At 43.2% G+C, this 24,952-nt stretch overlaps 3 protein-coding genes across 4 annotated transcripts; 2 read left to right on the forward strand and 1 right to left on the reverse strand.

Annotated features, from left to right (window-relative positions):
- Positions 1-135: 135 nt before the first annotated feature.
- On the forward strand, positions 136-17,569 carry LOC119122837 (ataxin-7). Its single transcript, XM_037251440.1, has 13 exons — positions 136-291; positions 1,160-1,254; positions 3,791-4,006; positions 4,186-4,254; positions 7,611-7,715; positions 10,154-10,457; positions 10,795-11,150; positions 11,326-11,408; positions 11,619-11,893; positions 12,067-12,256; positions 12,369-12,490; positions 12,730-13,840; positions 13,952-17,569. The coding sequence occupies exons 3-13, from the start codon at positions 3,799-3,801 to the stop codon at positions 13,967-13,969; spliced, it is 2,841 nt and encodes a 946-aa protein (XP_037107335.1). The 5' UTR covers positions 136-291; positions 1,160-1,254; positions 3,791-3,798; the 3' UTR covers positions 13,970-17,569.
- Positions 17,570-17,616: 47 nt separating this feature from the next.
- Positions 17,617-20,031, reverse strand: psmd6 (proteasome 26S subunit, non-ATPase 6). Its single transcript, XM_037251443.1, has 8 exons — positions 19,733-20,031; positions 19,317-19,522; positions 18,980-19,125; positions 18,685-18,904; positions 18,393-18,501; positions 18,102-18,270; positions 17,904-17,981; positions 17,617-17,821 (listed from the first exon to the last, which is right to left on the reverse strand). The coding sequence occupies exons 1-8, from the start codon at positions 19,875-19,877 to the stop codon at positions 17,725-17,727; spliced, it is 1,170 nt and encodes a 389-aa protein (XP_037107338.1). The 5' UTR covers positions 19,878-20,031; the 3' UTR covers positions 17,617-17,724.
- A 1,451-nt stretch (positions 20,032-21,482) lies between these two features.
- On the forward strand, positions 21,483-24,857 carry slc2a9l1 (solute carrier family 2 member 9, like 1). Of its 2 annotated transcripts, XM_037251441.1 has the most exons (12): positions 21,483-21,567; positions 21,980-22,075; positions 22,165-22,325; positions 22,384-22,508; positions 22,684-22,813; positions 23,116-23,264; positions 23,333-23,520; positions 23,594-23,704; positions 23,891-23,992; positions 24,078-24,153; positions 24,231-24,358; positions 24,437-24,857. In XM_037251441.1, exons 1-12 carry the CDS (start codon positions 21,544-21,546, stop codon positions 24,620-24,622), a joined length of 1,476 nt encoding a protein of 491 aa, XP_037107336.1. In that variant the 5' UTR covers positions 21,483-21,543; the 3' UTR covers positions 24,623-24,857. The 2 variants fall into 2 exon arrangements, with proteins under 2 accessions (XP_037107336.1, XP_037107337.1); XM_037251442.1 differs by lacking the exons at positions 21,483-21,567; positions 21,980-22,075 and having other exon boundaries at positions 22,193-22,329.
- The last annotated feature ends 95 nt before the right edge of the window (positions 24,858-24,952 follow it).

Consider the following 24,952-nt stretch of genomic DNA (forward strand, 5'->3'; position numbering starts at 1 on the left):
TAATTGTGTCCTAAATCTATACTTTCTTTCCCCAAACACGCTTGAAACAATGAAACGCGAGCCATACTGTGCGTGAGCTATTTACAGTGGAGCGCTCGTCTAAGGCTCAGTGACGTCACATTCCCAGAATGCAGTCTGGTAAACAGACATGGAAGCACCTGGTGAAGACCTCCACAGAGGCTGAGCACCGCACTCGCTCTTTCTCGCCGTGTCCTGCCCCCTTCGCCCCTTGCATCCAGTTGATTTCAATCGGCCTGGCGTTTGTTTACACATACGGCATCCATAGGATCGGTAAGGGCAAACTTGCCGCGACTCCGTGACGACTGCTAATGACTTGTGCTCTGCTGTCAGGCTGCTGGCAGCTTCCTCGCTAATGCTAGTTATGGCTGGCTTCAGGCTTTAGCTAGCAGGGCGACGTAGCCACCAAATGCTCCCTGATAGTATTTGATAGAGATGAAGTGGATGAAGGCTGATTTTGCTACACGGCTTCTGTCAGATGTTCACAATACGTTTTCCACTTGTGCTAGTAGCCGAGGCGCACGACAATCTCACTCATTCACTTTTCAAGTAATGATCGTTGTTGTTTTGGAGGTGGGAGCGAGGCGACTCAAAACTTGTTCTGTGTTGGACTGCCAACTGAAGTTAATCGGCGATGATAGGCGATTCCGTTTTTTCTTCTTCTCACTTTTATGCTTTGCATTGTAGTTAGTTACACATTGCGGGTGAGAGTTCAAATCGCAATGTAGTTCAAGTCAGGCTTGACTGCAAGTCAGGGATGAGAGAATGCACGGACGCAGAATTATGTTCTTATTCACATTTAATCTCAGTTAATATTAGAACGTGAAATAAATTGAAAAAGGCAAAAATATCACGATCTTAAAATTACGGCTCTAAAATGGTGTTTACAAAAATAATAGTAAAGTGTAAATTCAAACGTAAAGCAGATCACAAGTGTTTTGTCTGTCTCAAGAGATGACTAAAATGTTGGAAAGGTTTTATAGAGAGGATTACCGGTACTGCTTTCTGTTCAAAAGCTCAATAAAAACATATTTGTTGAATTACACATTTTAATAGCCTATTTAAGGGTTAAGCCTGTCAACATAAAGCAAAGAACATGGTGCTAACTGCTAACTCATCTCCCCTCAACGTGTGATTCCAGATTTCTTCTTCAGTGTGTGCGGCAGCCAGTAAGAATCCAAACTGATGTGGATCAGCTGATTGAGTTACAAATAAGTTTCTTTTGTCCTTGCCAAGGTAATGTCTCACTTCTTCATCTTCTTAATGACTTCTGTGCCATTCACATTAATTACTGTTGATAAAATGGTAGGAATAACTGATTCAATAACACATTTTATCAAGCCAATATTTAGATCTGCAATATTTAAAATGAGTACATCATTATTCATAAAAAAAATTCTAATCTAATTTACAACATGTTATAAACATTACATACCACATTTATATTACATACCATTTGTCATTCAAACGCACACATTGGATTTTATTATGATTTTGTAATCACAACACTGCAATCCATTATGCGTGCAGGAGTCTCAAAGTGTTTGTGTACCATTCTATCATACCAAATGAGGGAGACAAATTCCACACTTTGGGGTACTTTCATTTTTGTGGATTTATATATGACAGTACCCCTTTGCACTTATCCTGCGATTACATCCAAAAACAATAATCACACAAGTAACTTGGTTATTGTTTAATTTTTTCAGAGCCCTTGTCAGTGACTTATTAGAGGAAAATGCAAATTCCACAAATGCCTTTTACAGAAATGAAAACTTATCACGTGATCATTTGAATGCTTTGTTTTCATTTCTTGTGTGTGCTTTATATGTACATAGCTTTTTAGTAGTAGGGACATGAATGAAAAAATGGACATGAAACTGTGTTTATTCAACAGGCATCACTAAATTGGAATTTTTGGCTTTACCGTTAGGTAAAGATGTATTCTGATACATGGTTAAAAAGGAAGAGTTAAATTTAGAAGCAGAATCATTTCATGTACGTAATCCTGAACTCGTAAAATAGAGTTAGCATTAGCATTCTCAGAGAAAGGCTCGATGTAGGTTTTGTCTCAGTGAGTAGTCAGTATATTACGTTGAGCAACAAGTTGTACTACTTGCCAAACTTCTATTTACGAGTTAACCTCCGTGTATCTGTTGATGTACATAACGCTTCTTTTTTGCATCCATGTGTGACTTATCTGTCTCAAGGCATGTGCCTCGGTGCTTGACATTCTGCTGCATTTCTCCACAATAGTCTCTTTGAAATTTTCTTCGAATATCATTTCATTTGTCAAAACTGTAGCATTGTAGTACCATTGTTAAAATATGTGGAAAAAGGTGTAACCCTAATCTCAATGATAGAAAATCAAATCAGGACAATCTACATTCATGAAAATTCCTTTGCATGTTTCCCCATTTTTGTCAGTGAAGGTAAAAAGAGCTGGCACGTTTGGAACGTTTCATTATGAAAGTGAAAGTAAACTGACAGTCTGGCATTCTTACGAAATGCTTTTGGTCTGTACCACAACAAACTCTTTCCACCTTTTTCTAATGGTTTAGTTTCATGAATGTTCACATACAAAGGAAAATGAAGACATCAGTATGAATGAGTCACCACCACCTTGTTGCTTTCTTTGTCTGCCACACAAGCATTACCATCTAAATGATAAACATGTTTGATTGTCACACTTTGACCAGAGTGGGTGTTTTGCCTTTGCAAACGATAATTACACCACATATGTTTTACATTACAGGGACCTTTTATTGTGGAAAAGCCATCATGCAATCTTACAATGTACATTTTTGTTACAGATAACAATTTTTTCCTCCAGAGCTCTAAGCATTAAAATGCATTGATGCTTGGAGATCTATAGCTATATTGACAAATATCTATTCAAAACCACACAAAACAACCACACCAACACGCAAGGGATTTGAATGCTTCAAATAGCAGAACAGGCTTGCGGGAAGACACTTTAATCATGCAAATGAATGCGTTCAAAATGAGGAACTTTTTTTCTGGTATGGTAGGTCAAAGGTGAGATCATGCATAGAAATGCAATGATGTGACGTCGGTATCATGGCGTTGATGGTAGATCGTTGCATTTATGAAACATCACGTTAGATTACGTCAGGGTTTGCCAGCATAAGCCCCCCTGGTCCTGCTCTAAAAATAGCTCATCGGTGATGGGACATTGTCATTTCCAAGGAATGTGGTAGAACTGTTTATTTGGAAATGTAAACACTTGCAGATATTTATAGAAATAACGATTTGCATATAGATATGTGTTTCTTACCTGGGAAAATCCTTGTGATAAATAGTGGGACATTCAATTAATGTGACCAGTGTTTTCACATATGAATACAATTAATTATTATTAATAAAATAATTAAAGACGGTTGGTGACCTCGGTATTAAGCTCAGGTCACACTATTCTCTGTCCATCTCTAGGGGTGCATATATGGGGCTTGCAATAATTTGTTGCGTTGTCATTGTGAATCAATGATAAATGTAATTGTCAATTTATGCTTTAGTACCAAAAAAAGATTACGACAACAAAAAATACTGATGTTTAAACAGCCTGGGAGCAGAGTTGAGGCCGTCAGCTTCCTTAGTGTTTATTTTTTATTTTTTAAAATACATTTATTGTTGAGTGCTCGTGTTTTTGATTTGTTCATTTTGAGTGATGTGCGCGGCGAGACGACGCGGTAGCGATCATAAGGAAAGTCCTCTCCTGCGCCGAGCTGACTCTCGTGTCGTTACATTGTAGCGGAAAGAATGTCGGAAAGGGCCGAGGATGACGTCAGGGGGGAGCAGCGCCGAGCAGCCAGGCAGCAGCTGAAGCAGCAGCAGCCGAGCCAGCGCGGAGAAGGCTCCACAGCAATGGCGACTGTTGCGGAGCGGAGATCCTTACCCAGTCCAGAAATAATGGTGGGACAGCCTTGGAGCAACTGGGTCGACGCCGCCAAACTCCACGGAAACGACGGTGAGTCCGCTCGCGTCCCGAATGTGTCCGCCGAAGCGAGGTGGAGCGCCGCCGTCGCCGGCGCTGGTGTGCTTATTTGTGGCCGTTCGCATGCAGTTGTCGGCGGAATACGAAGAAACCATAGTGGGAGCAACGTGCAACTATTTATTTGCCTCTGTGTCGGGTCGCCCCATTCTCAGGTGCTGAATTGGAGGAAAGTTTCAAAGACTTGGGGAAAAATCGCGAAGCCATGCGTTTGTGCAGAGAAGGTGAGTGTTTTTTTTTTTTTTCCTCCCCTATCCAGGGCCAAATGTGTACAGTACAGTATTTTGGTTCTGGGGGTTTGCACACTCAAGTTTATTCAATCTCTTAGTTCGAAATGCCCTCTACAGCAGATCAAATGACTGGACTTTTATTTGTGAAATATATCTGTTATTTATGGCATCTGATCCTAAAATAACTTCTTGAATAACTTAAACTGTCTGTCATTGAGTAATGCCATAAAATGTTCTATAATATAAATGATAACACTCTAGTTGTCTTGCACATGTAAACATGCAGGAGTGTCCCATTATTTGCGACATTATTCTTTTAACTACGGGTCACCTCGCGTCATCTTTCGCCTGAAGTTAAGACAAAAATTAACGGAATTGATTAGCAAGCCCGTTTCATGGAATATAGCAAGGAAGTCAAATGTTGGTGATTTCAAATCGTATTTACAGAAGCCTCATCTCCTCCGACAAATGCCCTGTTTCAAACAAAAAAGATTGATAAACATCAGCTAGACTGGTCAATATTTTTCTTGTTTTCTTACACCTTTTGAAGAAAAAAACAACAGCCCAGTCTTGCCCATTTAAAAATCTAAAAATTAACCAAAACCTCAGCATTTCAGATTAAGCTCACTAGTTCCCAAATAAATAGTTTTCATAAGAAGTGCATGTGAACATGCAAATAAAAAAAAAATTGCAAATGAATAATTACCCCAATTCACAAATTCTGAAACACTTGATTTTATCCATCAACAACAATTATTAAAATACAGCGCGAGCAAGAAAATATAAACATTGCACGAACGCAGAATCATACAGTCGAACTCACATCATCTCATTTTGGCGATTGCTGATGATGCCATCAGCATGTGTCAAGTCTGAGTTTGTTTCGTCTCACTGTGAACTTGAGGGTTAATTACTCCTTGTCCTGGCACTTATCTGGTGTTGTCCTTTCACAGGTCAACAATGTGGCCTGTGTGCAGAGCATAAGACCGTTGCACAATTCAAGTAGCGCATAACCATGCGGCTAACAAACAAACGCTTATATATACTGTGCTGCTGTGTTTAACACCGTATTGTACACTAACTAGCATTGCATCTCATATCATGCAGCTGTGAACTGAAACTACATCGCCATCACGTGGCACTTCCCTTTCGAGATTGTCATTGTTGGACTGATCAGTTCTTGCCGTGTGTCTCGATAGAATTATATTTGTGTGTGTGCGCGGGGGGCGTTATAACAAGTGGCTCTCCCACTCCCTGCCATGACTCATGCCAGATTCCTACTGTGGTGTAACCACTGCCATGTTAGCCAACATCTTATTCACACACCGCCGTTTTTTTCTTCTTCTTCTAAATGCACAGCAAATAATGACTTTGTATATATGCCACATATACGGCGTCAGTCGGAGGTTTAGCTTCATTCAGTGTGTGCCGCTGGGAGGCAGCCACCTAGATCATTCATCACTGCCGTGGATGAGGATGCTGAAATGAACTGGACTCTCATTCCCTGCCTGTGTTTTGCTGCTCACAAGCGCTGTTCTTCCATGAGCGCAGGTCCTGTGCTCACTCTCTTTGTCTCGCTGAGGCCTGCTTCTGCTCTTTTTCAGTCTCTATCTACCATGCTAGTTTCTTGGCTTTGCTTCTCTCGTCCGTCTGCTTTTCTTGATGGCTTCCTTTCTCCCTGCATCCTTTTTTTTTTAGAATAGAATAGAATGCCCTTTATACTCATTTTACTTTTTCTTGTGTGATTTAAGGAGACATGTGCAGAGTGAATGCTTTTTTTTGTTTTTTTAACAGAACAGTCAGTGCGTACATCTATTCAATTAGAATTGCAAGCAGATCTGAATGGGGGGGTGCTTTTAAAGTTGAGCCAAACATTTGCGTAACACTCCCAAGTTAGCAACTCTTTTGGTTCTATTTGAGCTTCCCATAATCTGCTGAGAAAAATATATTGAATGGATAAGTAGAGTGGGATGTCACAATTGAGTGTGAATCAGCATCCGCCAAATATTGTTTACGAAATCCCGGGTCAAAAATGTTCTTGTTGTGGTAACAAATCACAGTCGGCCATATCTTTATTGAACAAGTAGTTTTCGTAGTATCTTTCGTTCGTTAAATAAAAAATGAATAAATAAATGAATTAATAAGCTGTTGTGGCCAGGTGGATTTGCAGGCCCGTGACTACAGAACAAACCAGTGAAACATGACGTTTATCTTCTATTCTGAGAAGCCGGGCTCTTAATAGCACACATTAGCAGGATGATTTTCTATTCAACCCTTCAAAATGTCATTTATACGCCTTTGTCAGAACTGTGAACTCACTAGCTTTTTTTTTTTTTTTCTTTCTCCCCTGAGGCCACTTCAGGCCACAACAAAAGTCTCTTGGTGAAGGAGAGATTGAGCTACCGCAAAGTGTTTTCACGCAATCCACATGCACAAAGTAGACTCGGTCCGTCAATTCAGCCACAAATGAAGGCCACTCGGCACCCTGAGAGGCGGCCCACCAGGTAGACCTTGTTATGTGGCCATTGAGCGATGGTCCTCATCCCTTCCAGGCTCTGTCAACGATGTTTTGAGGACCCTTGACAGCCTTTGAGTGCTACATCTTGGAGAGAGACTCCACTCTTGCCTTCTCTCCTTTGTTTATCTCACCATCACACCCCAAGCAATCTCTTAATTAACCTCCTCAAATTAGGATTTTTTTTCCCCCCCTCTCTGTGTTTGGGGAGTTGGAACCAGCTATTTAGTTGATGGAGCAACTTTTCACTAATTTTGCTTCTTAAAAAAAACACTACAGTATATTCGAGGATACCAGCAAACGCAACCTTTTAGAAAATGACAGAACGCTATTGTTTGTTATCCAATGCCTCATAAGCTTGCCAAGATTCGGCAAAAACTCACAGCAAGATGCGTTTGAATTGAAGACAAAGCTGCAATTATTTGGAGATACAATTGGAAGCTGTAAGGATGACAACATCCTTTGTCATACGTAGGAAAAAGGTTGACTCGATGGAAAAGTTATTTGACTGCAGGTAACCTTTGAATCACTACCTTGGCCTTTTCTTATCACCATGTACTTCAGGATGAACACAGCCAAGTGCTAGATAGTCATGGCTATTTTTATTTGCCGGGCTTACCCGTCAGTTTGCTCCGATTATCTTTGATTTATTTATTCAGTCCGAACGTGAACGTGGTTGTCGTATTTACACATAGGCGCGTTTGTGTGTGTGTGTGATCATAATGCACTGCCAATTAATCCTTCCTCTTATAGTTTTCTTGAAATATGTCTTTGTGTTGTGTACTTGTTTCTTTACGACTCATCCCCGAGCAATCCAAATTTCCCCTGTGCATAGATATGCCGATATTTGGCCAGTATCCAGCGCACGATGACTTCTACCTGGTGATGTGCAGCCACTGTAGTCAAGTAGTCAAGCCTCAAGCCTTCCAAGCACATTACGGTAAGTCTCACAAATATTCTGTCAAGACCAACACTTCCGCTCTATTCCGAGGCGTTTTGAAGGTAGGCACTTGGGTGTTTTCAATGCGCCCTGGTGATGATTTATTCAAAAGAATGCCAGACGGAAGTCAATAGATCTGCAAAGAATTAAACTTTTGCATGCCACTGCCACTACAGCGTGGCCTGATGAGGACATTTCTTACATTGGCACCCGTGTGCGGTATTGCTTTTCCTCCTGACAACAGCTCCCAAACCACTTTGCCTCCTTAACACAGAAACCCGAGAGCAGCCACCACCAACTTTGATTTATTTACTTAACGCTCCGTCGTGGGCGTGCGTGCGTGTCTGTATGCATGTATCCAAATCCCCTGTTAATATTTGATACAGTTCTCCGTTCTCCAAGTGACGTGCTACTTTTTTTAAAACACACAAAAAGCAGCTCAGTTTTCGAAGTTTGTTCATCTGTAAGTGGTATGTGTTGTGCTACTTGAGCCACACTTTGCCACAAGAGGGAGCAATAACAGTACATATCATAATTACTTTGTGCAACTAAATTACATTATAGTCATTGTCAAATTAAATGCACTAATCACGGGATTGTAGTAATGGGGCATTCACATGAGCAATATAATAACAGAGAGCACATGAATTAATTGATTTAGAGTGGGAGCAATGTGTAAAAAAGTATTTACTGGTCTCTGCAGAGCAGTAAGTCAGTTGGGATGCACTTTCTGCAAGCTCATGTTTCCATGGCATCGCAAGAAAGCTTTGCATGTTCTTCAAACTCGATTCCAAGATAATCCCCCCCCCCCCTCGACTATTTCTTTTTTTTTTTCTTTTTTTTTGTTTTTACTGCTGCCTTGCACGCGTGTTTGAAGGTTTCTCCCTTAACATTGGGGCCAACTCTTTAGACGTGAAAAAGGATATGAAGACTCCTCCCGTTGTGGGGTGGGGGGCGTGACGTAACTGGTATTGTGTTTTTCAATCAGTATTTGTGGTTTGTTTGTGGAGCGTGTGTGGGCTTTCCTGGGAAGTTTGTGCGCTGTGACTGTGACCGGCGATAGAAAATGGGTTGGGGGCAGGGAAGTGATAGGGGGAAGGAGCGGAAGAAAGCCATTATTCTGTTCTTGCAAAGTAGGTGGCCTAGCTTGTTCTGCATCTGGATGTGGATTACAAAATGATGACTGCGTACACTTTTCATGGCGTCACTTTGTCTTGTGTGTCTGCGGGATATATATATATATTTTTAACTAAAATAGTCAATGATTTTGATTTGTTTGGGGAGACAACTCATAAGGATAAAAAATGGCCTTTTCTCAATTGCTCCCCAAAAGTTAGACGCATAAAGTTCTCCAAATGAAAATTCACAGAGAGCAGAGCAAAGGTGTTTGTAACAGCCCATCAATCATTACGTGTTGTGCCCAAGACACGCACATTTTCAATCTTTGAAAATGGAGGTCAAAGGTCAAATTACAGTTACAGTCACCAGCAGTTTTAAATGTGTTTGTTTGCGGCGGAGTGTTTCCGCAGCAACAAGCTCGTTTGCAGCTCATCTGCTGAGAAATAAACTTTTGACCTTCGTCCAAATCAAAAGTTCATTCGAATCGAATGTTTACGCTGTTGGTCAGCATGTTTTGCATGATTTTCTAAGATGTTATGCTTTTAGTAAGATACCAATTAGCGAGCGCTAAATTGAATGGTCGCTCACAGATTTTGTGGGCTGTTTGCAAGGAAATGCTCTGAGCTGGATGTTGTTCAATCGAAGTTTTTTTCCTCTTTACAGTATGACTTCATCTTCACTATTTTTGCTGTCTTCCACAGTGCTTTTCATCATGTTGTTCTGAGAAGCTCAGGCATGACAATGAAGCGCTTGACCTATCGGTTGTTTCTATTTTAAGGCTGAGTTTGCGTGGATCACAAATGCTGCTGAGTATTGTCAGAGCAGGCTTTTTATGTCCTATTCCGGCTAGCCTTTCTCCTTGGCTGCGGGAAAGACGAGTGTTCAATCAAAGCTTTATGTCACTGTCATGTGTAAAGACAAATCTGCTGCCCCTGCACCAGTTAGTGCTCGTTAGTTCTTGATGTTATTTATACCGAAATGATGCGGAGGTGGTTAAAGAATGTTTCATGAATGTCTTTCCTGGGAGTACTTCAAAGCTTTGCTCTCTATTGTCTTCTGAATGGCCCTGATGATCAATCATCTTTTGCACATTAGCGTTGATATCCATCGATACATTTTGGGGGAGATGGAGTCAATGGGAATTCTGGCTAGCCCAGGTGACCTTGACTATGTCAATCTCACATTCACATCGAGTGACAATTTAGTATTCTGTAAAAAATATATATTTTTCTTTTGTGGAAGGAAGCTGGAGTATTCAGACACTAGTGATCGTATGATTCAAATGGATTTCACCAGACTGCTTTGTTGTGTTTATCCAGAGAGAAGACATAATTCTGCCATCAAGTCAGCATCCACCTCGCCCTTCCTTTTGTCCGGAAGGAACAGGAGTAGTACTAGTAGCGGTGCTCTCGGAACTGGACTTGGCTCAGGGTCTCTCACCGGAGTGACGAGCGGAGGGATTGTTAGCCGAACCGCCACCGCTGGATCTAACTTCTCTTCCTCCGCGACATCCTCCTCCTCTTCCTCCAATCCCAAACTACTCAAACCAGCCAAAGACAAGGTGTCGGGCATCCAGCGAAGGCTTCCCTTTCACCCATTCAGGATGCTGCAGCCGGACAAGATGTAAGTTGGGCTGCACTGCCAAGGTTGCACACTACAGGGAAAAAACGTTTGTTTTATTTCACATTTATGCAAGGATGCAGTCCTACGCAACCAGTAATAATAATAATTTCTTTCGTCTCAACCTCGATTACAGCTTGTAATCACCGTGTTGTCTTGGATATGTCTGGCATAACCCTGATGCTCCCAAATAAGGAATCATGAGATTTTTGTTTTGTCCTTCCAGCTCCACCCATATGTGCACATTTGTCTCTTATCATGCGTTTCTCACCGGCTCTATGTTTCTAACGCTCAGCTTCCTCCTTGCTGCCCTCTTCATTTCTGTCACCTTCTCTTCCAGCCTCACCCCGGCTGTCAAGGTGGAGAAGATGCATCTGAATGTGGACTCGTCAGCTAAGCTGGTGCAGGTCCCCTCTGCTCCCGCCACCACCTCATCCTCCTCTACATCCTCCTCTAGCACCACTGTGAGCTCCAACAACAACAACACCACCACCTCCACCACCACCATCACCACCTCCTCATCCTCAGCCCTTAAACCAGGCCTTAACTGTCCCTCCATACCAAAGCCTCCCTTACTAGCCCCGGGTCAGATCCCCAACGGCAAAGGTCACCTGTCAGTCCTTTCGGACAAGAAGCAGGACAACAGCAACAGCAGCAGTGCCAGTAGCAGACGCCACCTTAACAAGAAAGTGACAGGTCAGCTGGGTGAAGGCATTCACATTGCTACAATATTTCAAATAGGCTGGACTGATTTTTAAAATGTCTTTTTTTTTTTTTTTCTTTCTCCTACCCAAGACTTTTAACCTACCAACACTTTTTCCCCCTTTCACTGTCTATATCATTTAATGTTTTCACTCTTCATTTCCTTCAGAGCGTGAGTTCAATCCAGATATTCACTGTGGTGTTGTGGATGTGACAGCTCGGAAAACCTGCACAAGATCCCTAACATGCAAGGTAACTATGCTTTGTCTTTTGTGTGCCGTTTGCTTAGTCTGTCCGTAGTATCAGTTTGTTCATATCCATGTGGCACAAATATATTTTTTTACCGATAGCAGGGGGGCGTGCGGGGTAAAATGTCAGCCTCCTGCAAAGCATGTTAAGACTGGAACCCAAACAGGTTCTTTTCTGAATCAAGACTTCTGACCTTTGTTTTTGCCACATCAGACACATTCCTTGAGCCAGCGGAGGGCAGTGCCAGGGCGGAGGAAGCGCTTTGACACATTACTGGCAGAGCACAAGTACAGAACAAAGGAGCGAGAGAGAGAACTCCACCAAACCCATTCCCAACCACCTCCCCCTCTCAGGGACCCACACCCCTCCCTCCATCTTGCCACTTCTTATGATGTCCATCCGGTGGCTCATGGCAACGGCCCTGCCCCAGACACCACTAAGATTCTGCCATCCAACAAACTCAAATTTCACAGCCCTAGTCTTCCACGGTCAGTGATGCCCACACCAGCGCCGCTTTGTATTTTGTCATCTGCTGTTATGTTTTTTTTTTTGTTTTGTTTTTTTATATATATAAATGTCATGAATAAGACTTGGTTAACTTGGAACTCACCAGATCTTTTTGTTACAAGTTGAGAATCACTTGGTGCTCTTCACCCAACAGATTGAACAACACGCACGGGCCTGGTACCCCAGCGGACCCCGCAATAGTCCACGACTCACCACATCATCCCCAAAGTGCTCCTGACGGGCTCTCTCGAGCCTCCAGTGATGAGGGAGAGAATGAGGAGCGTGAGGAGAGCGCTGAAAAAATGCACTGTCACTATTCAGGTTATCACCCTCGACCGGTAGCTGTAAGTGTGTTTTTTTTTTTTGTTTTTTGTTCTCCTGTAACACTTTCACTCTTCAATGCCTAATCGTCAACTGAGCAATCTTTGACCACTTTAATTCCCGCTCTCTTTTCAGTACTGTAATTTTGGAAGTCGACTGTTTGGGAGAGGTTGTTACTCCTTTGACAGGCGATGGGACAAAATGCGATGTGTCCTCTCTGCAATGATGGATAAGCACGTCAACTCTCAAATGTGGAAGTAAGTTAAGCAGACATCAATTATCGTATCCCCAGTGTTGCGGCCCGATGAGCTGTTCCGTGTTGTATCGTGGTCAGTCTTTTGACTCGGCTTGTTGTCGCATTAAAACAAACGTGAGCATCATCGGTTGCAGGCAACGTGTACTACAACCGTCATACTTCGTGCATAAGAATTCAAATCAAGGTGTTGGCGTTGCTAAAAACTTGCCTCTCCTCAGTAGTATTTTTGTTTTGTTTTAGGAAAATCCCTATGGCCTTGGAGAACAGCTCTTCCTTTGCACCTAACCATAGGACAAGCACAAATTCCCCCAGTAGCACCCCATCTTCAGGCTTCCTGGGCCCGCCTACGACCATGCCCCAGACCCCGTATAGCCAATCGTTTGAGGGCAAGCCTGTGCTCTCCTATGGGACCACCTTAAACGCCCGCAGCTCTCCACAGGGAGGGCCCGAGCACCCGGCCTACGGCACCACACAGGCCCGACAAGTGTCTTCGTCGCCGCAGATGCCTTCAGCCCACTTGTCCTCATCCACCTCCCCTTTAGCTCCTTCACTCGCCTCAGGCCGGGCGCTTAAGTCCCGTCCCTCCAGCGGCAGCAGCACGACCAAGTCATTGTCCATCCGGCCCAAGGAGATCTCCACTGGTTCCTCCGCACCCATCATCCCCACTTCAGTTGGCGTGGGCAGTAACAGTAGCAGCACCAGCTTCAGCTCGGGAAAGAAGAGGAAGAACAGCTCTATCCTCTCGTCGTCCCATAGCTCCTCAGAACCTGCTAATGCTAACTATTCTCCCTCGTCCACTTTCAAGAAGAACTGTGCAAATGTTGGCAGCTCAGGGAGCACCTACCACCACAGCTCACTAGGTTCCTCCTCCTCATCGTTATCTTCCTCCCACAGCGGCGTCCACAGTGTGGGCCTCAACTGTGGCCCCAGCGTGCGCACGAACTCTCTCAGCCTCAAGGCCGAGCTTTCCGCAGGGTCTGTTGGCGGCTCCTCGGGCCCGCCGGCGCGAGGCCCGGCTTCGGGGAGCCCCGCCGAGTCCATCAAGCGTATGAGTGTGGTGATGAACAGCAGCGACTCCACCCTCTCTCTGGGGCCTTTCGTCGACCACCAGTCCTCGGCGGACCACCATAGCGGCTTCAGCCACCATTCCTCAGACGGGCGCCTGGAAGGCAAGAAACGCAAAAGCTCGCCTGCCTCCAGCGGTGTCAATAGTGGTACTGGGGGAGGTGGGGGTCCCGCACCGGGTCGGCCCAAGGTGTCCAAGTCACCTGCCATTAACAACATCCACGGCAAGCACGGGCGGAACATTCCAGGGACGCCGGGCCTACCCAACAACTCCCATTTACATCAGGTGAGTTGTGACGTCGCCAAGGGACAACCTGGTCATAAATACAGTAGATTGACATTTCAGATGGGCCAAAAGATGCACTGACACATTTTCTTTGTCCCCTTCCCCACGCAGCCAAAGGCTCGTCCCTGACACTGGTGTCAGCCCGCAGAGTGTGTGGATACGGCACGATGACGGGGAATAGTCCGCAGCAATCCGCTCTGGACTGTTTGAGGCCTTCTAAAATGAAAACCCACATTACTCTCAGTTTCCCACAATCCTCAGGTTGGAGATGATCTGGACTGCCCAGTGAGGTCAAAAGTCCGTACTCGTTCTCCCAAAGCCATGTCTGTTAGAGGGGTGGTGGGGACAAGTGGTGCTCGGTGGGGACACGTCACGCGCAGAGCCCGCCACGGAGCTCCGCCAGCGTGGCGTTGTCCTCGTATTACGGGTGGTCTTCCAGAAGGTCCCGGCGTGGGAGCAAAGCGAGCCATGAGTCTCCAGGGTGCACTCGGGTTCCGGTTAAGGGCTGTTGTGAGCTCTGCGGCCGTAATCCGTCATGACACTGAGCAAGTGGGGAGACAACAAGCCCATCTCTTCCTTGTGCGTGGGCCCTCGTGTGCATGTGTGTGTGTGTCTGTGTCTGTGTGTGGCAAGCCAATTGAGCATTTATTCAATATCGTCATGCGCTGAGTTGTCGTTCTACTCGCGCGCCATCATGTTTTAAAATGTGATGTATTTTTCCACTACTGTATTTTGACATTTATGAACACAATGGCTTTTACTGCATGTTATTAGTGAGGCAAAACCGGTGCAGCGATTGGCATCTGCTTGCAACGAGGGATATCAGTGACTATATTATATTTTATTATTTCATATCGAAAAGCTGATGCCCATCTTTGTTTTCACACCAGTAGAAAAACGTGTGTTTTTTTTAGTGTGGCAAAGCTTTTGGTGTGCAGATGTCAATGCAGTTTTGCACCGCGAGTAACTTGCAGTTTTACGAGGAGGATTGTATGACCACGGTCAACACATTTTTAATCAAAGATTCAAGCAAACCTTTGCAATTTTTTTTTGTACTGAATCTCTAGTACATCAGGTTTTAATAATATAATAAAGGTTAAAGGTAATTTTAGCTCAAAATTACTACACACGTCCTTATTGCGCAACCTTGTGTAGGTCAAACTCAAAAACGAGTCATGAAAACATTTCCAAAACCACGTGCTAAGGAAAAAAGTGAAATTGCTTTTATTTTTTTCAATTGGCATTAAAAAAAAAAATACAATAAGGGACACTTTGTCTGTTGACCAGTGTTTAGAGCTTACTCGTACCCTGGCGATTCAGCGCAACCCGTATCGAATAAATGCTCTGACAGCTTTCTGTATGTGTGAAAAAGACGAGTGAGTGTCGACAATTGTTCTCATGTCAGATTCTGCTGGACTACTGGAATTTACGACTCAATTTCACCCCCTGCGCCTGATCTCAGAAGCCTTGGAAAGGAGAGCAGGAGGGGCGGCAAACACGCTGGCTCCACCCCAACAGACAAACAATCATCTTGTTTTACGCTTTGTCAGTCGGACTCGGGCTCACTCGTTTTGGGGGCTCCGCGCGGTAGCTTGAGAAGGGCCGGTAGGGACGACCCTGTAAATGTTTTTATTTGAATGCCCCCGCAGAATTATGCAAGTGTTATCCTATTCCAATGTTTTCTTATGAGCTTTTACACTGTACTACAAAGAGTCTTCGTAGATGAGCTCGAGGAGGGCCTGCGCTTTCAGATCTGAAACCCGATGCGCCCCCTCGCTTGATTTTCCTTTTCTTTTTACGATGAAACAAATTTGAACCGAATTTCTGAATCTTGTCAATGTGCAGAATGATAGCCACAGTCGACCTGCTTCCCCAACTGTGAACAGCACTAAAACGACTTCACACCGCGCAGGCAATGCTTATTTGATAACTAAGGTCACCTAAAGCTGCTACTCTTGTGTCTACGGCCAACTTGAAAGTCGGGCCGCTGAAGTGGTTGAAGGTGCATTGCCTGCGTGGATGTCAAGAATCTGTGCCACAATCTTTTCTCTGAATTACTGTGGGAGATCCACAACAGCCTGTGGAGCGATGTGAATTGTGTGGGTTTGTTTTTCTTCCCCGCATGGGGGAATCAGGTATGGTACGTCTTAACTCGAGAAAACTTTATGCACGTCAACTGTCTTCTGTGGGTGTTTTGTCCCTCAACCTTTGGATATTGAGTAGTGATGCCTCGGCCGGTGTCGGGGTGAGAAGCCCCATACCTTGAATTCCTTGAGTCCAAATGAAGTCTTGAATCAGGCAATAGTCCACAGTCTTGAGTGGGATGTTTGCTGCTTTTGAGCAAGTTTCAAGGTGGTGTGAGATTCATGGAGATGGCTTCACAGGACATATTTTGACATTTGGCAGCACCCAGTTACTATCTGGAAACCTCCACTGATGTCAGTCAAGAGTGGAAAGTAGATCTTTTTTTCTTTTTCTTTAGCTCCCCCCTAGCTTATGAAGTCAAAGAGCTACTCCTATTTGAAAAAATATTTTGTTAAGCAATTGTACATAAATGAAATGTGTATTTTTGCACAGGCTTTTTTTGTACATGCAGGAATTTTTGGGTACCATTTTGAAGAGTCGTTATTTATTTAGGAAGCCAGAGGAGAAGCCAGAATTTGATTATTTAAAAGTGTTTCACTGCCAAGTCTATCTATATAATGCAATACATGGATATATTCAGTATGAATCGAAGCCTCTCATGAATCATGGACTGAGGGTCTCTTAAGGGACAAAGGTGAAGTGTTTTTCCACTGTAGCATGTGTCTGTTTGACAGCGAATACCTTTATTCACTTTTTAAGGTCTCAAATCACATGTGCTTTTACAACACATATTTTGTTGCCTCTGAATCAACACAAGTAATGTACCCGTGTGGCCCAATCAGCCTGCGACCGGGCTTTGTCACAATGGACCCGCCAGTCATACACTTGACCTTAAACCCATTTCTTGGTTGTTGTTTTAGAAGGTCGAAGGAACTAATCATTGAAATCGCTTGCATCGTCATTGCCAAACAAGTAATTTGAATCACAGCTTTTCAAAGAAATATCAAATTAAGAAAGTGCCTGAATTTGTTTCACCCTGACTGTTTTAGGACAGTGTTGTCGGGTTCTTTTATTTACCTTACTTGAATGTTCAGTGTTTTAATCTGCCTATGAACCCTAAATGTGGTAAAAAAAAAAAACACACAAAAAAAAAAACCTGAGCTTGCCAGCTGCCCGGTATCAAACAGTCGTAGTGTGCGTGCGTGTGTTCAGTGAGACTGACACCAACATTTCCTGTCATCAGTGTGTGTGCGTGCGCGTGTGGCAGAAGCCTCTGGCTTACTTGGCAATGTACATGACAACATTCAATCTGGTCCTTTGTTTACCTTTTAAACTCCACTGACATCTCAACTAAAGTTTTAAGCAGGTGGAAATATGAGGAATTTATTCTTGTTTTTTTTAATAGAACCATAGACTTGGAATGTGAATGCAAGAGTACAGCTAATGTCTGGGGGGGGTGAGACCGCCCTTCATATGACAAAAAGCCTGTAGATTTCAAATCATTTACAGCTAGACTTTATGTATTGGCTGCTATGTAATTCATGAACAAAACATAAGTTAGGAGTAATATTTAAGGAAAGAAGATTGTATAGTATATTTGTTTTGTAACAAGTTCTGTAAATAAAATAATTTATACTATTTATATAAATGAAGGTCTCTGCCTTGTTCCTGATCATTCAAAAACAACCGGGTCAACAGTCAAATGTTTTATTATGTACACAAATGAATTTGTCAAACAAACTACAGGTGTAAGAAAAGCAATGATAAAGGCTCCACCTGACAAAATGTGGCCACCATGTTTACATGTTGATAACTCGTGACAATTTCTGGACTCTGTTGAGCAGCAGGTCACCCTTCTTGATGGTCTCCTGGTATTGCCAGTTCTTACTATCAGGTCTGGTAGGGGGGAAAAAACATTTTAAATTTTCGTTTGAATTAAGGGCAGGCAATACTGCGGTCAGAGGAACAGTGACCTTACCTGTTTGTTTCCACAATCTCATTCACTTTATCAATTTTGCAGTGGAGACGTCCAGCAGCAATGAATCGGGACAGCTCCCTGAGATGAAGGAAGAGTGGTTAATGGAGCTCCAGAAAGAACATGTGCACATAAAACAATCCAGGTACACTGGGGGAAAACAAACGTCGCAATTTCACCCTCAGTGGGGGAAACACTCACTGGTCGATGAACTCTGTGCTGACGCCAAAAGCTTCTGCCATGTAGCCCAGCGTGAGTGAGCGGTAGGATTCCAGGAGCTGGCTGTAGGCCTGGATCCTCATCTCCCTCACGTAGTAGCGGTAGTGTGGGGCAAAGAGCCAGTCCTTCTTCATCTCCTGCTCCACTGTCGCTGTGTAAAAAAAAAAAAAAAGACAACAAAGGTGAGCTTTGGCAAAATGCAGAGCCATAGTGGACCTGACCCACCAGTGATAGAGCATTGAATGCAATGGGGGCAAGGTGAAATGTCCTCACCGAGAGATTGAAAGAAGACAGAGTAGCGGCACTCATAGAGAGAGAACAGATACTGGCGAATAGCTGGCAGACTGTGCAGCACTTCTAGGATTTCCGCTCCTTTTATTACCTGAAAAACAAAACATTATAGTCATGACACCAGAAGCGTAATGGCCAGTACCAAGCCTTTGATGCCTTCCTCAATAGACATTATTGATTTAGTAATGCCAGTTGCTAAACAGCTCCCTCTGCAACTTGTTCGATATCTATCTTTATTGATCCCCAGGGGGAAATCCACTACCAATTCTTGTACCTTTTCACGAAGATCAGGGCGCTTGAGGGCGATCATGCACACGTAGACCGTATAGGTGACAAACGTTTTGTAGTCCATGAGCTCATACGACGTGAAGGTGGAGACTGTGTCAAGAAAGAGCTCGGCGGCTTGCTTGAAATCTCTGATGGCCACGCAGTACAGACCCTGGTAGACCTTCAGTCGATTCCTCCTGTCCCAGTCTCCCCCCTCTTCAATCAGGCTGCAGGACAGACAGCGTTCGCATCAGCGCATAGTATCATACATTGCAAAAATAACACTATGCACTTTTTATTACCTTTTAGCTTTCTCAGAGTTGCGCGTGATGAGGTCACTGTCCATGTAGAAGAGGCCAATCCTCAACAGGTAGAAGACTATGTCTAGTCTGTGACCCAGAGCCACTGTCTTGTCATAGGTCTTCCTGAACGCTGTTAGGGCCCCCTCCTGTGGACGCACATAGCAAAAACAGATTTGATGTGATCCATTTATAGAAAAATCCCAAACATGATCATTTACTGTTGTTATGCAATTTATTATGTTTTGAATGTGAAACAATTCTCGCGTTGAACCTCAATTGATTCTTCTCATTCCTGACGTTGGTGGTGAACTGATAGACAGTATAAGAGCTGCTTTACCTTATCGCCTATCCTGATCAGATATTCAGCTTTGGCCATCATTGCATCCCTGATTTCACTCTCGCCTAGGCTCTTCTCTGCATCCTCCAGCACGTCGTCGAGCCGCTTCAGCTCCTCTTCGTTTGCCTTCTTCATCTTGCTCAGTAGGTCACTGTCTTGTTGCCACTTGAGCTCCTTGCATAAAGTTTCGTAGTAGGGGGCCATGTCTAGGGCACAGACAGGCGAAAGATAAAATGCACTGCGCACAAATGTCAGGGATATTTACTTTATGTATGCATGTCGATGGAGGTTTGTTAGCTTGAATTAGCCAGCAGCTCGTTAGCACGTTCGGTGAATCAACAAGCACCACCATTCACGTTACTTGAAGCGTTTTCACGTTTCTGTGATAACCATGAAGCAGTGATATGCCAACTTACTGTTAGCTTTGATTGCGTCCATGAGCTCCGTCTTCACTTTAGCATCTTGTCGGTGACCGTCCATCGTGAGCAAGAACTTGAGCTGTGCTATCCTCAGATCAGGGTTCTTGGGCAGACCCTCTTCCTCAAGATTCTCTAGCGGCATGTTTTGTCTCAAATGTAGACGTGAGGAAGATTAAGTAAAAGCTGTCGAACGGATAGCAAAATTGTCCGGATATGTATGCGCTAATAATCAACGATGACTACGGCAAACAGCACAACGTTGTTTCCGCCTGAGCGTGCCTCGACGAGAAGAGAAAAGAGGGCATAATAACTACCATGGTTATACTGTACTGCCGTCTGCTGGACATAACTATGAATTACAACCTAGAGTGGATTCACTGGCCTCGCAGAATATTGTTTTAATAAATTATTAATCGTGTAAAATTCACCTATTTACTTGGTTGAATTTTGAAGCATAAGGATAGCTAGATAGCTAAAGATACATTTCATGGAAGACTTGATTCTAAACCCACGATAGAAAAAAAACACCCCACCAATGCGCATGAGCAGCATAAGGTGGCCACTGCAAAAAGTGTTTTGGTTGGACAAGCAGCACATGGATAACATGATTTTTTTTGCAATGCCAAAATACACATACAGCCGATAACTGAGTGAGTCGCTCATAGTTCACTTCTGCGAGTGCAATTTTTAACTTCCATTTTTGGAGCTGTGCTTATGTTTGATTCTTTGCCAGCTGTAGGAGCCTCGATTGCACAAAAATGACGTGTTCCAAGTAGAGGTAGTCCTGGACAGTAATGAGTCACTTTTCACACAAATGCTTATGGTCGTGGAGGCAAAAAGATATTGTAAATATGTAGATATAGGTTGATAATTTATTTGCTGCACAGCCTGATCTACAGTCCGCTAGTTAAATGAGTGAGCCAGCCTGTCAGCTAGCCAACTTTTCTAATATCAGATGACAGAACAAAGAAAAAAACAAGTGATGTAAATTGACCAAAATGTTTGATTGAAATTGAAAATGACAATGGACAAAACACCAAAGATGAACACTTCACAAAAAAATCTGAGGATGGCCTGAATTGAACTCCTAGGGGTAAGATGTACACCATGTTCCAAATTATCATGCAAATGCTGTGTGTTTGTATGATTTTTAGAAAAAGTCTATGCATATTAGATGTATATATAATTTGCAACTCTCCAATAACCACAGTTTTTCCCCCCAAAATAAAAAATACTGTTTGTTGACATGCACTCTTTGAAATAACGCACAGCAGTGCTTCAACACGTTTTACAAAACGGAATAGTTGTTGAATTTGCAGCATTAAGAGGTTGTGTTTGCTGAAAACTAAAGCTATTTCAATCAAAACTTTTACTCTTGCATCTGTATGCGCCTCTTGACCGCCTTGATTTTAAAGGGAATGATGGAAGCCGCTTTGATTAGATGCAAACTGCTTCCAACTGTCAGAATCGAGGAAAATACCAAAAGATAATTCAAATAGCTGCACTATAAAAAATGAATGATGGTGTATTATGCGAATATTCCAGGGCAAAACACAAATTGACGAGTACAGGTCACAGGTCAAGACACTGAAAACCAAGTTCTTGACTCCTCATTATTACAAATGGTCAACGATTTAAGATACTTACAAACTCTTGTAGAAAGTTGCGTCAAGACACGTGTTCGTCTGTATTTGTGCCTTTTGCGGTTAAAAAGTGCGAGAAGTTAATGATAAAGCCGCCTGAGCTATTTAACGAGAATTCGTCAGACTGCATGTACTGGATCTGTGAAGGTGCACGCAAGTGACGCTATGGAAACCATGCTTCAGCAGCTGGTAGGCTTTCGTAGAATCTCTTTTGTGGATTTGCATCTAGTATCATTCATATTAGATCAAAAAATGACAACGTTTTCATGTTGCTGTATAGAAACTAAATGTGTAACTCAAAAGCTGTTGGTTAAAGCATTGACTCATCTCAATGCTTTTTGCTTGGTCATTCCAGGTGTCATTATCGAGCGTTTTTCTTTTTTTTTTTTTTTTTAGCCATTACAACGGTTGATGGTAAATTAAACATGTTGATTGGAATTCATTTATGTTGTTTTCTATCAGAACAAGGTGACATTTTATATGTTCACTATATTACTACAGTCCACCCCAAAAGTATTTCAGTCAATTCCTCTTTTTTGTAGTAAACCAAAGACGTTTGTGTTTCTGACCAAAAGATTATCTCTATGCTTTATTCTTTTAGACGCGTGGAAACGCTCTTTTTCTCATCTTAATTTTGGGAATTGGAGGAAGCTTCCAGGGAGGATACCACATGACCTCCATCAGTTCTCCCTCACCGGTGAGACATGTCATGCATGCAGCTTCCTGGTATCATTCTCTAAAGTTGCACGCATCACTGCAATCCGAATGAATTCACTCTCCACACAGTTCATCAAGCACTTCATCAACAGCACTTGGTATGAGAGATATGCGGTGCCGCCACCAGGGGGCACCATCACCATCATCTGGTCCCTCATCGTGTCCATGTTCGCTGTGGGGGGCCTCCTTGGTGCCATCAGTGTCAAGTCCTTCTCGGGTCTGCTGGGAAGGTGAGTGCCCTCATGCAGTAGCTTTTCAACACTCGAGGACACGTGTGCTCTTTGGCAGAAAAAAGGCGGTTATCTGCAACAGCTTTATTGGCATTGCTGCAGCCACCATCATGCTGACAAGTAAATGGGCCAAGTCTTATGAAATGATCATTGTGGCCAGAATACTGTTTGGCTACTCAGCAGGTAAGACAATTTGACGTCTCAAAAAAAAAAAAAAAATTCTCAAGCTGCCTCTTACAATCCGGACAAGTTATTCTGTCTAAAACGTTTTGAATGGGTTCCTATTAAATCCCTACAAGAACTTGTAGCACTTTTTTTTTTGCTAATAATTAAGAACATCCTCCTTCTTGGCTTGCAGCTTTGGGAATGAGCATCCATCTGATGTACCTCGGCGAGATGTCACCCAGAAAGTTAAGAGGCGCTGTCACCATGACCTCAGTGACCTTTGCTTCCTTTGGCAAACTATCTGCTCAGTTTATGGGCCTCAGGTATGAATTTCTTTTATTTTTGCAGCCGCTTTTTAAAAGACATTCGGTCTATTATTCTAGTTATACCTACATCTCGATTTTACTTGCTTTGATACTTTCTGTCTAACACGGTTTGGTCATGGACCCCAATTTCTTTGGGTACAAGTAGTATTTTAAATGAATGACATAAGGACCGTACAAAGCTAAACGGCTAGCGCGTCAACCTTAGCGTTTGATACATTTCCATAACCAATTTAAAGGCGTTTGATAATAAGAAGTTGGGCTGTTTGAGTCACCACAGCACTTGGTTCTCTTTGTCGTAGTGAGATCCTGGGCCGCCAAGAGCTGTGGAACGTGGTCCTTTGCGTGCCTGCTTGTCTTTCAGTGGTCCATGCGATGGTGATGCCTTATCTTCCCGAAGCGCCCAGATATTTGTTCATCGAGAAACGAGATGACAAAGGTTGCCAAAAAGGTGAGCGAAATGCATCGTTTTCCTATCATTCTAAATCGAATTTACAAATTGTAATTTATCCCTTGCAGCTCTTCAGAGCCTCTGGGGCCAAGGTGAATTCAAACAGGAAATGGAGGAGATGTTGACTGAGCAGGCAATGATGGAAGCGGCCCCAACTAAAAGTCCTCTGCTGCTCCTTCAGGACCAAACAGTCCGATGGCAGCTTATCACCATGTCCACCATCTACTGCTGCAACCAGTTATCGGGCATGTCCGTGGTAAGGATGTTGTTAACCCGAACAAAAAATATGAACTTCTCTCCTATTCCCACATCATCTCCTTCATTCCCAGGTCAGCACTTTTGCTTTTGATATCTTTCGAAGAGCAGGGATCCCAACGGATCAAATCCGTTACATTACTATCGGACTTGGCATAACGGAAATGATCACGTCCATATCATGCGTGAGTATCTGCAATTCTGTTGTTCTTCTACTTACCCTTGACCATCAATAGCCATGTCTGATTAAAACTTGGATTAGCCCCAAATTAGTAAATATAGTTTCACCATCTCCTTTAGCAGATGACAATATTTTTGTTTTAAAACACAATTTACATTCATGTGTGCCTTTCTTTCTTTCTTTCCTCCAGGGTTTGATAATTGAGCATGCGGGAAGGAGGCCACTCTTCTGGGGGGGTTATGCCATCATGTCTGCATGCTGGCTCTCAGTTACTGTCGTGCTCAACTTGAAAGTAAAAATTCTGCCGTGGTTGCAACCATGTGACATGTCTGACTAGGATATATTCAAACGCTTACACATCGTAATTCTTCTCGCAGGGTTCTAATGCCTGGGCTCCCTACCTGACTGCTGTCTTGATCATCCTCTTCATCATCTTCTTCTCTGGAGGGCCAGGTATCAGCATGAATGAAAATCAAGCTTCTGATTTTTCTTTGCCTAGTGAATGCATTTTTTTTTCTACTTCACGCAAGGGGCAGCAGCAGGAACCCTCAACAGTGAAATCTTCATTCAGTCCAATCGGGTGTCTTCGTTTGTCATCTTCGGGATTCAGCGCTGGTCTGTATATGCCGTGATGGGCCTGGCCTTTCCCATACTCATTGTAAGTACACCAATCAGACGTGGTGGCATGATTTGTAAGGACGGTCCAGTCAACACAACACTTTATTTTTTCTTTCAGGATGCACTGGACACGTACTGCTTTGTGATTTTTGCCTGCATGTCCCTGCTGGGTTGCATTTACATCTTCTTCATCCTGCCTGAGACCAAAGGGAAGACGCTGCTGGAGATCTCAGACCAGTTTAAAGCCATCACCGTCTGTGGGAAGTCTTTTCAAGAAGAGAGCCAAATGGAGACCAAGTTATAGGGCCACACTGCATTAGGCGAGAAATAAAAACATATCAAATCGAAGCCTGATGACCGAAAGTGTTGCATAGATAGTCCCTAAAAGTGATACTTGAAAAAAGTATGAACAAATAAATGAATGCAACACTAAACATCCTGATAGCGCAGGGAGGATGTGCGCCGCTAGAGGGTGCTGTTTATGTTTCAAAAACCTACAGTGGAATATAATCGCTAATAAACAGAATTGTACAGTTAAACTAAATGTGTCTGACAATCCTTGTTGTAAGATGTGATCGTTTTTTCTTGCATTAGAAGTGTAATGTTTGTGGTTTTGTATTTTAATATTGTCTGT

Source organism: Syngnathus acus, chromosome 5 (assembly GCF_901709675.1).
Source record: "Syngnathus acus chromosome 5, fSynAcu1.2, whole genome shotgun sequence".
NCBI classification, from domain to species: Eukaryota; Metazoa; Chordata; class Actinopteri; order Syngnathiformes; family Syngnathidae; genus Syngnathus; species Syngnathus acus.

Excerpts from the sequence above, each read along its gene's own strand:
- LOC119122837 (XM_037251440.1), top strand. The coding sequence starts at position 3,799 with ATGTCGGAAAGGGCCGAGGATGACGTCAGGGGGGAGCAGCGCCGAGCA. Across the intron at positions 7,716-10,153 it reads AGCCTTCCAAGCACATTACG|AGAGAAGACATAATTCTGCC; the intron begins GTAAGTCTCACA and ends GTGTTTATCCAG. Across the intron at positions 11,409-11,618 it reads CAAGATCCCTAACATGCAAG|ACACATTCCTTGAGCCAGCG; the intron begins GTAACTATGCTT and ends TTGCCACATCAG.
- psmd6 (XM_037251443.1), bottom strand. The coding sequence starts at position 19,877 with ATGCCGCTAGAGAATCTTGAGGAAGAGGGTCTGCCCAAGAACCCTGAT. Across the intron at positions 19,126-19,316 it reads TGATCAGGATAGGCGATAAG|GAGGGGGCCCTAACAGCGTT; the intron begins GTAAAGCAGCTC and ends GTGCGTCCACAG. Across the intron at positions 18,271-18,392 it reads TGTCTTCTTTCAATCTCTCG|CGACAGTGGAGCAGGAGATG; the intron begins GTGAGGACATTT and ends TTTTTTACACAG.
- slc2a9l1 (XM_037251441.1), top strand. The coding sequence starts at position 21,544 with ATGGAAACCATGCTTCAGCAGCTG. Across the intron at positions 23,521-23,593 it reads AGTTATCGGGCATGTCCGTG|GTCAGCACTTTTGCTTTTGA; the intron begins GTAAGGATGTTG and ends CTTCATTCCCAG. Across the intron at positions 24,154-24,230 it reads CTTCTTCTCTGGAGGGCCAG|GGGCAGCAGCAGGAACCCTC; the intron begins GTATCAGCATGA and ends ACTTCACGCAAG.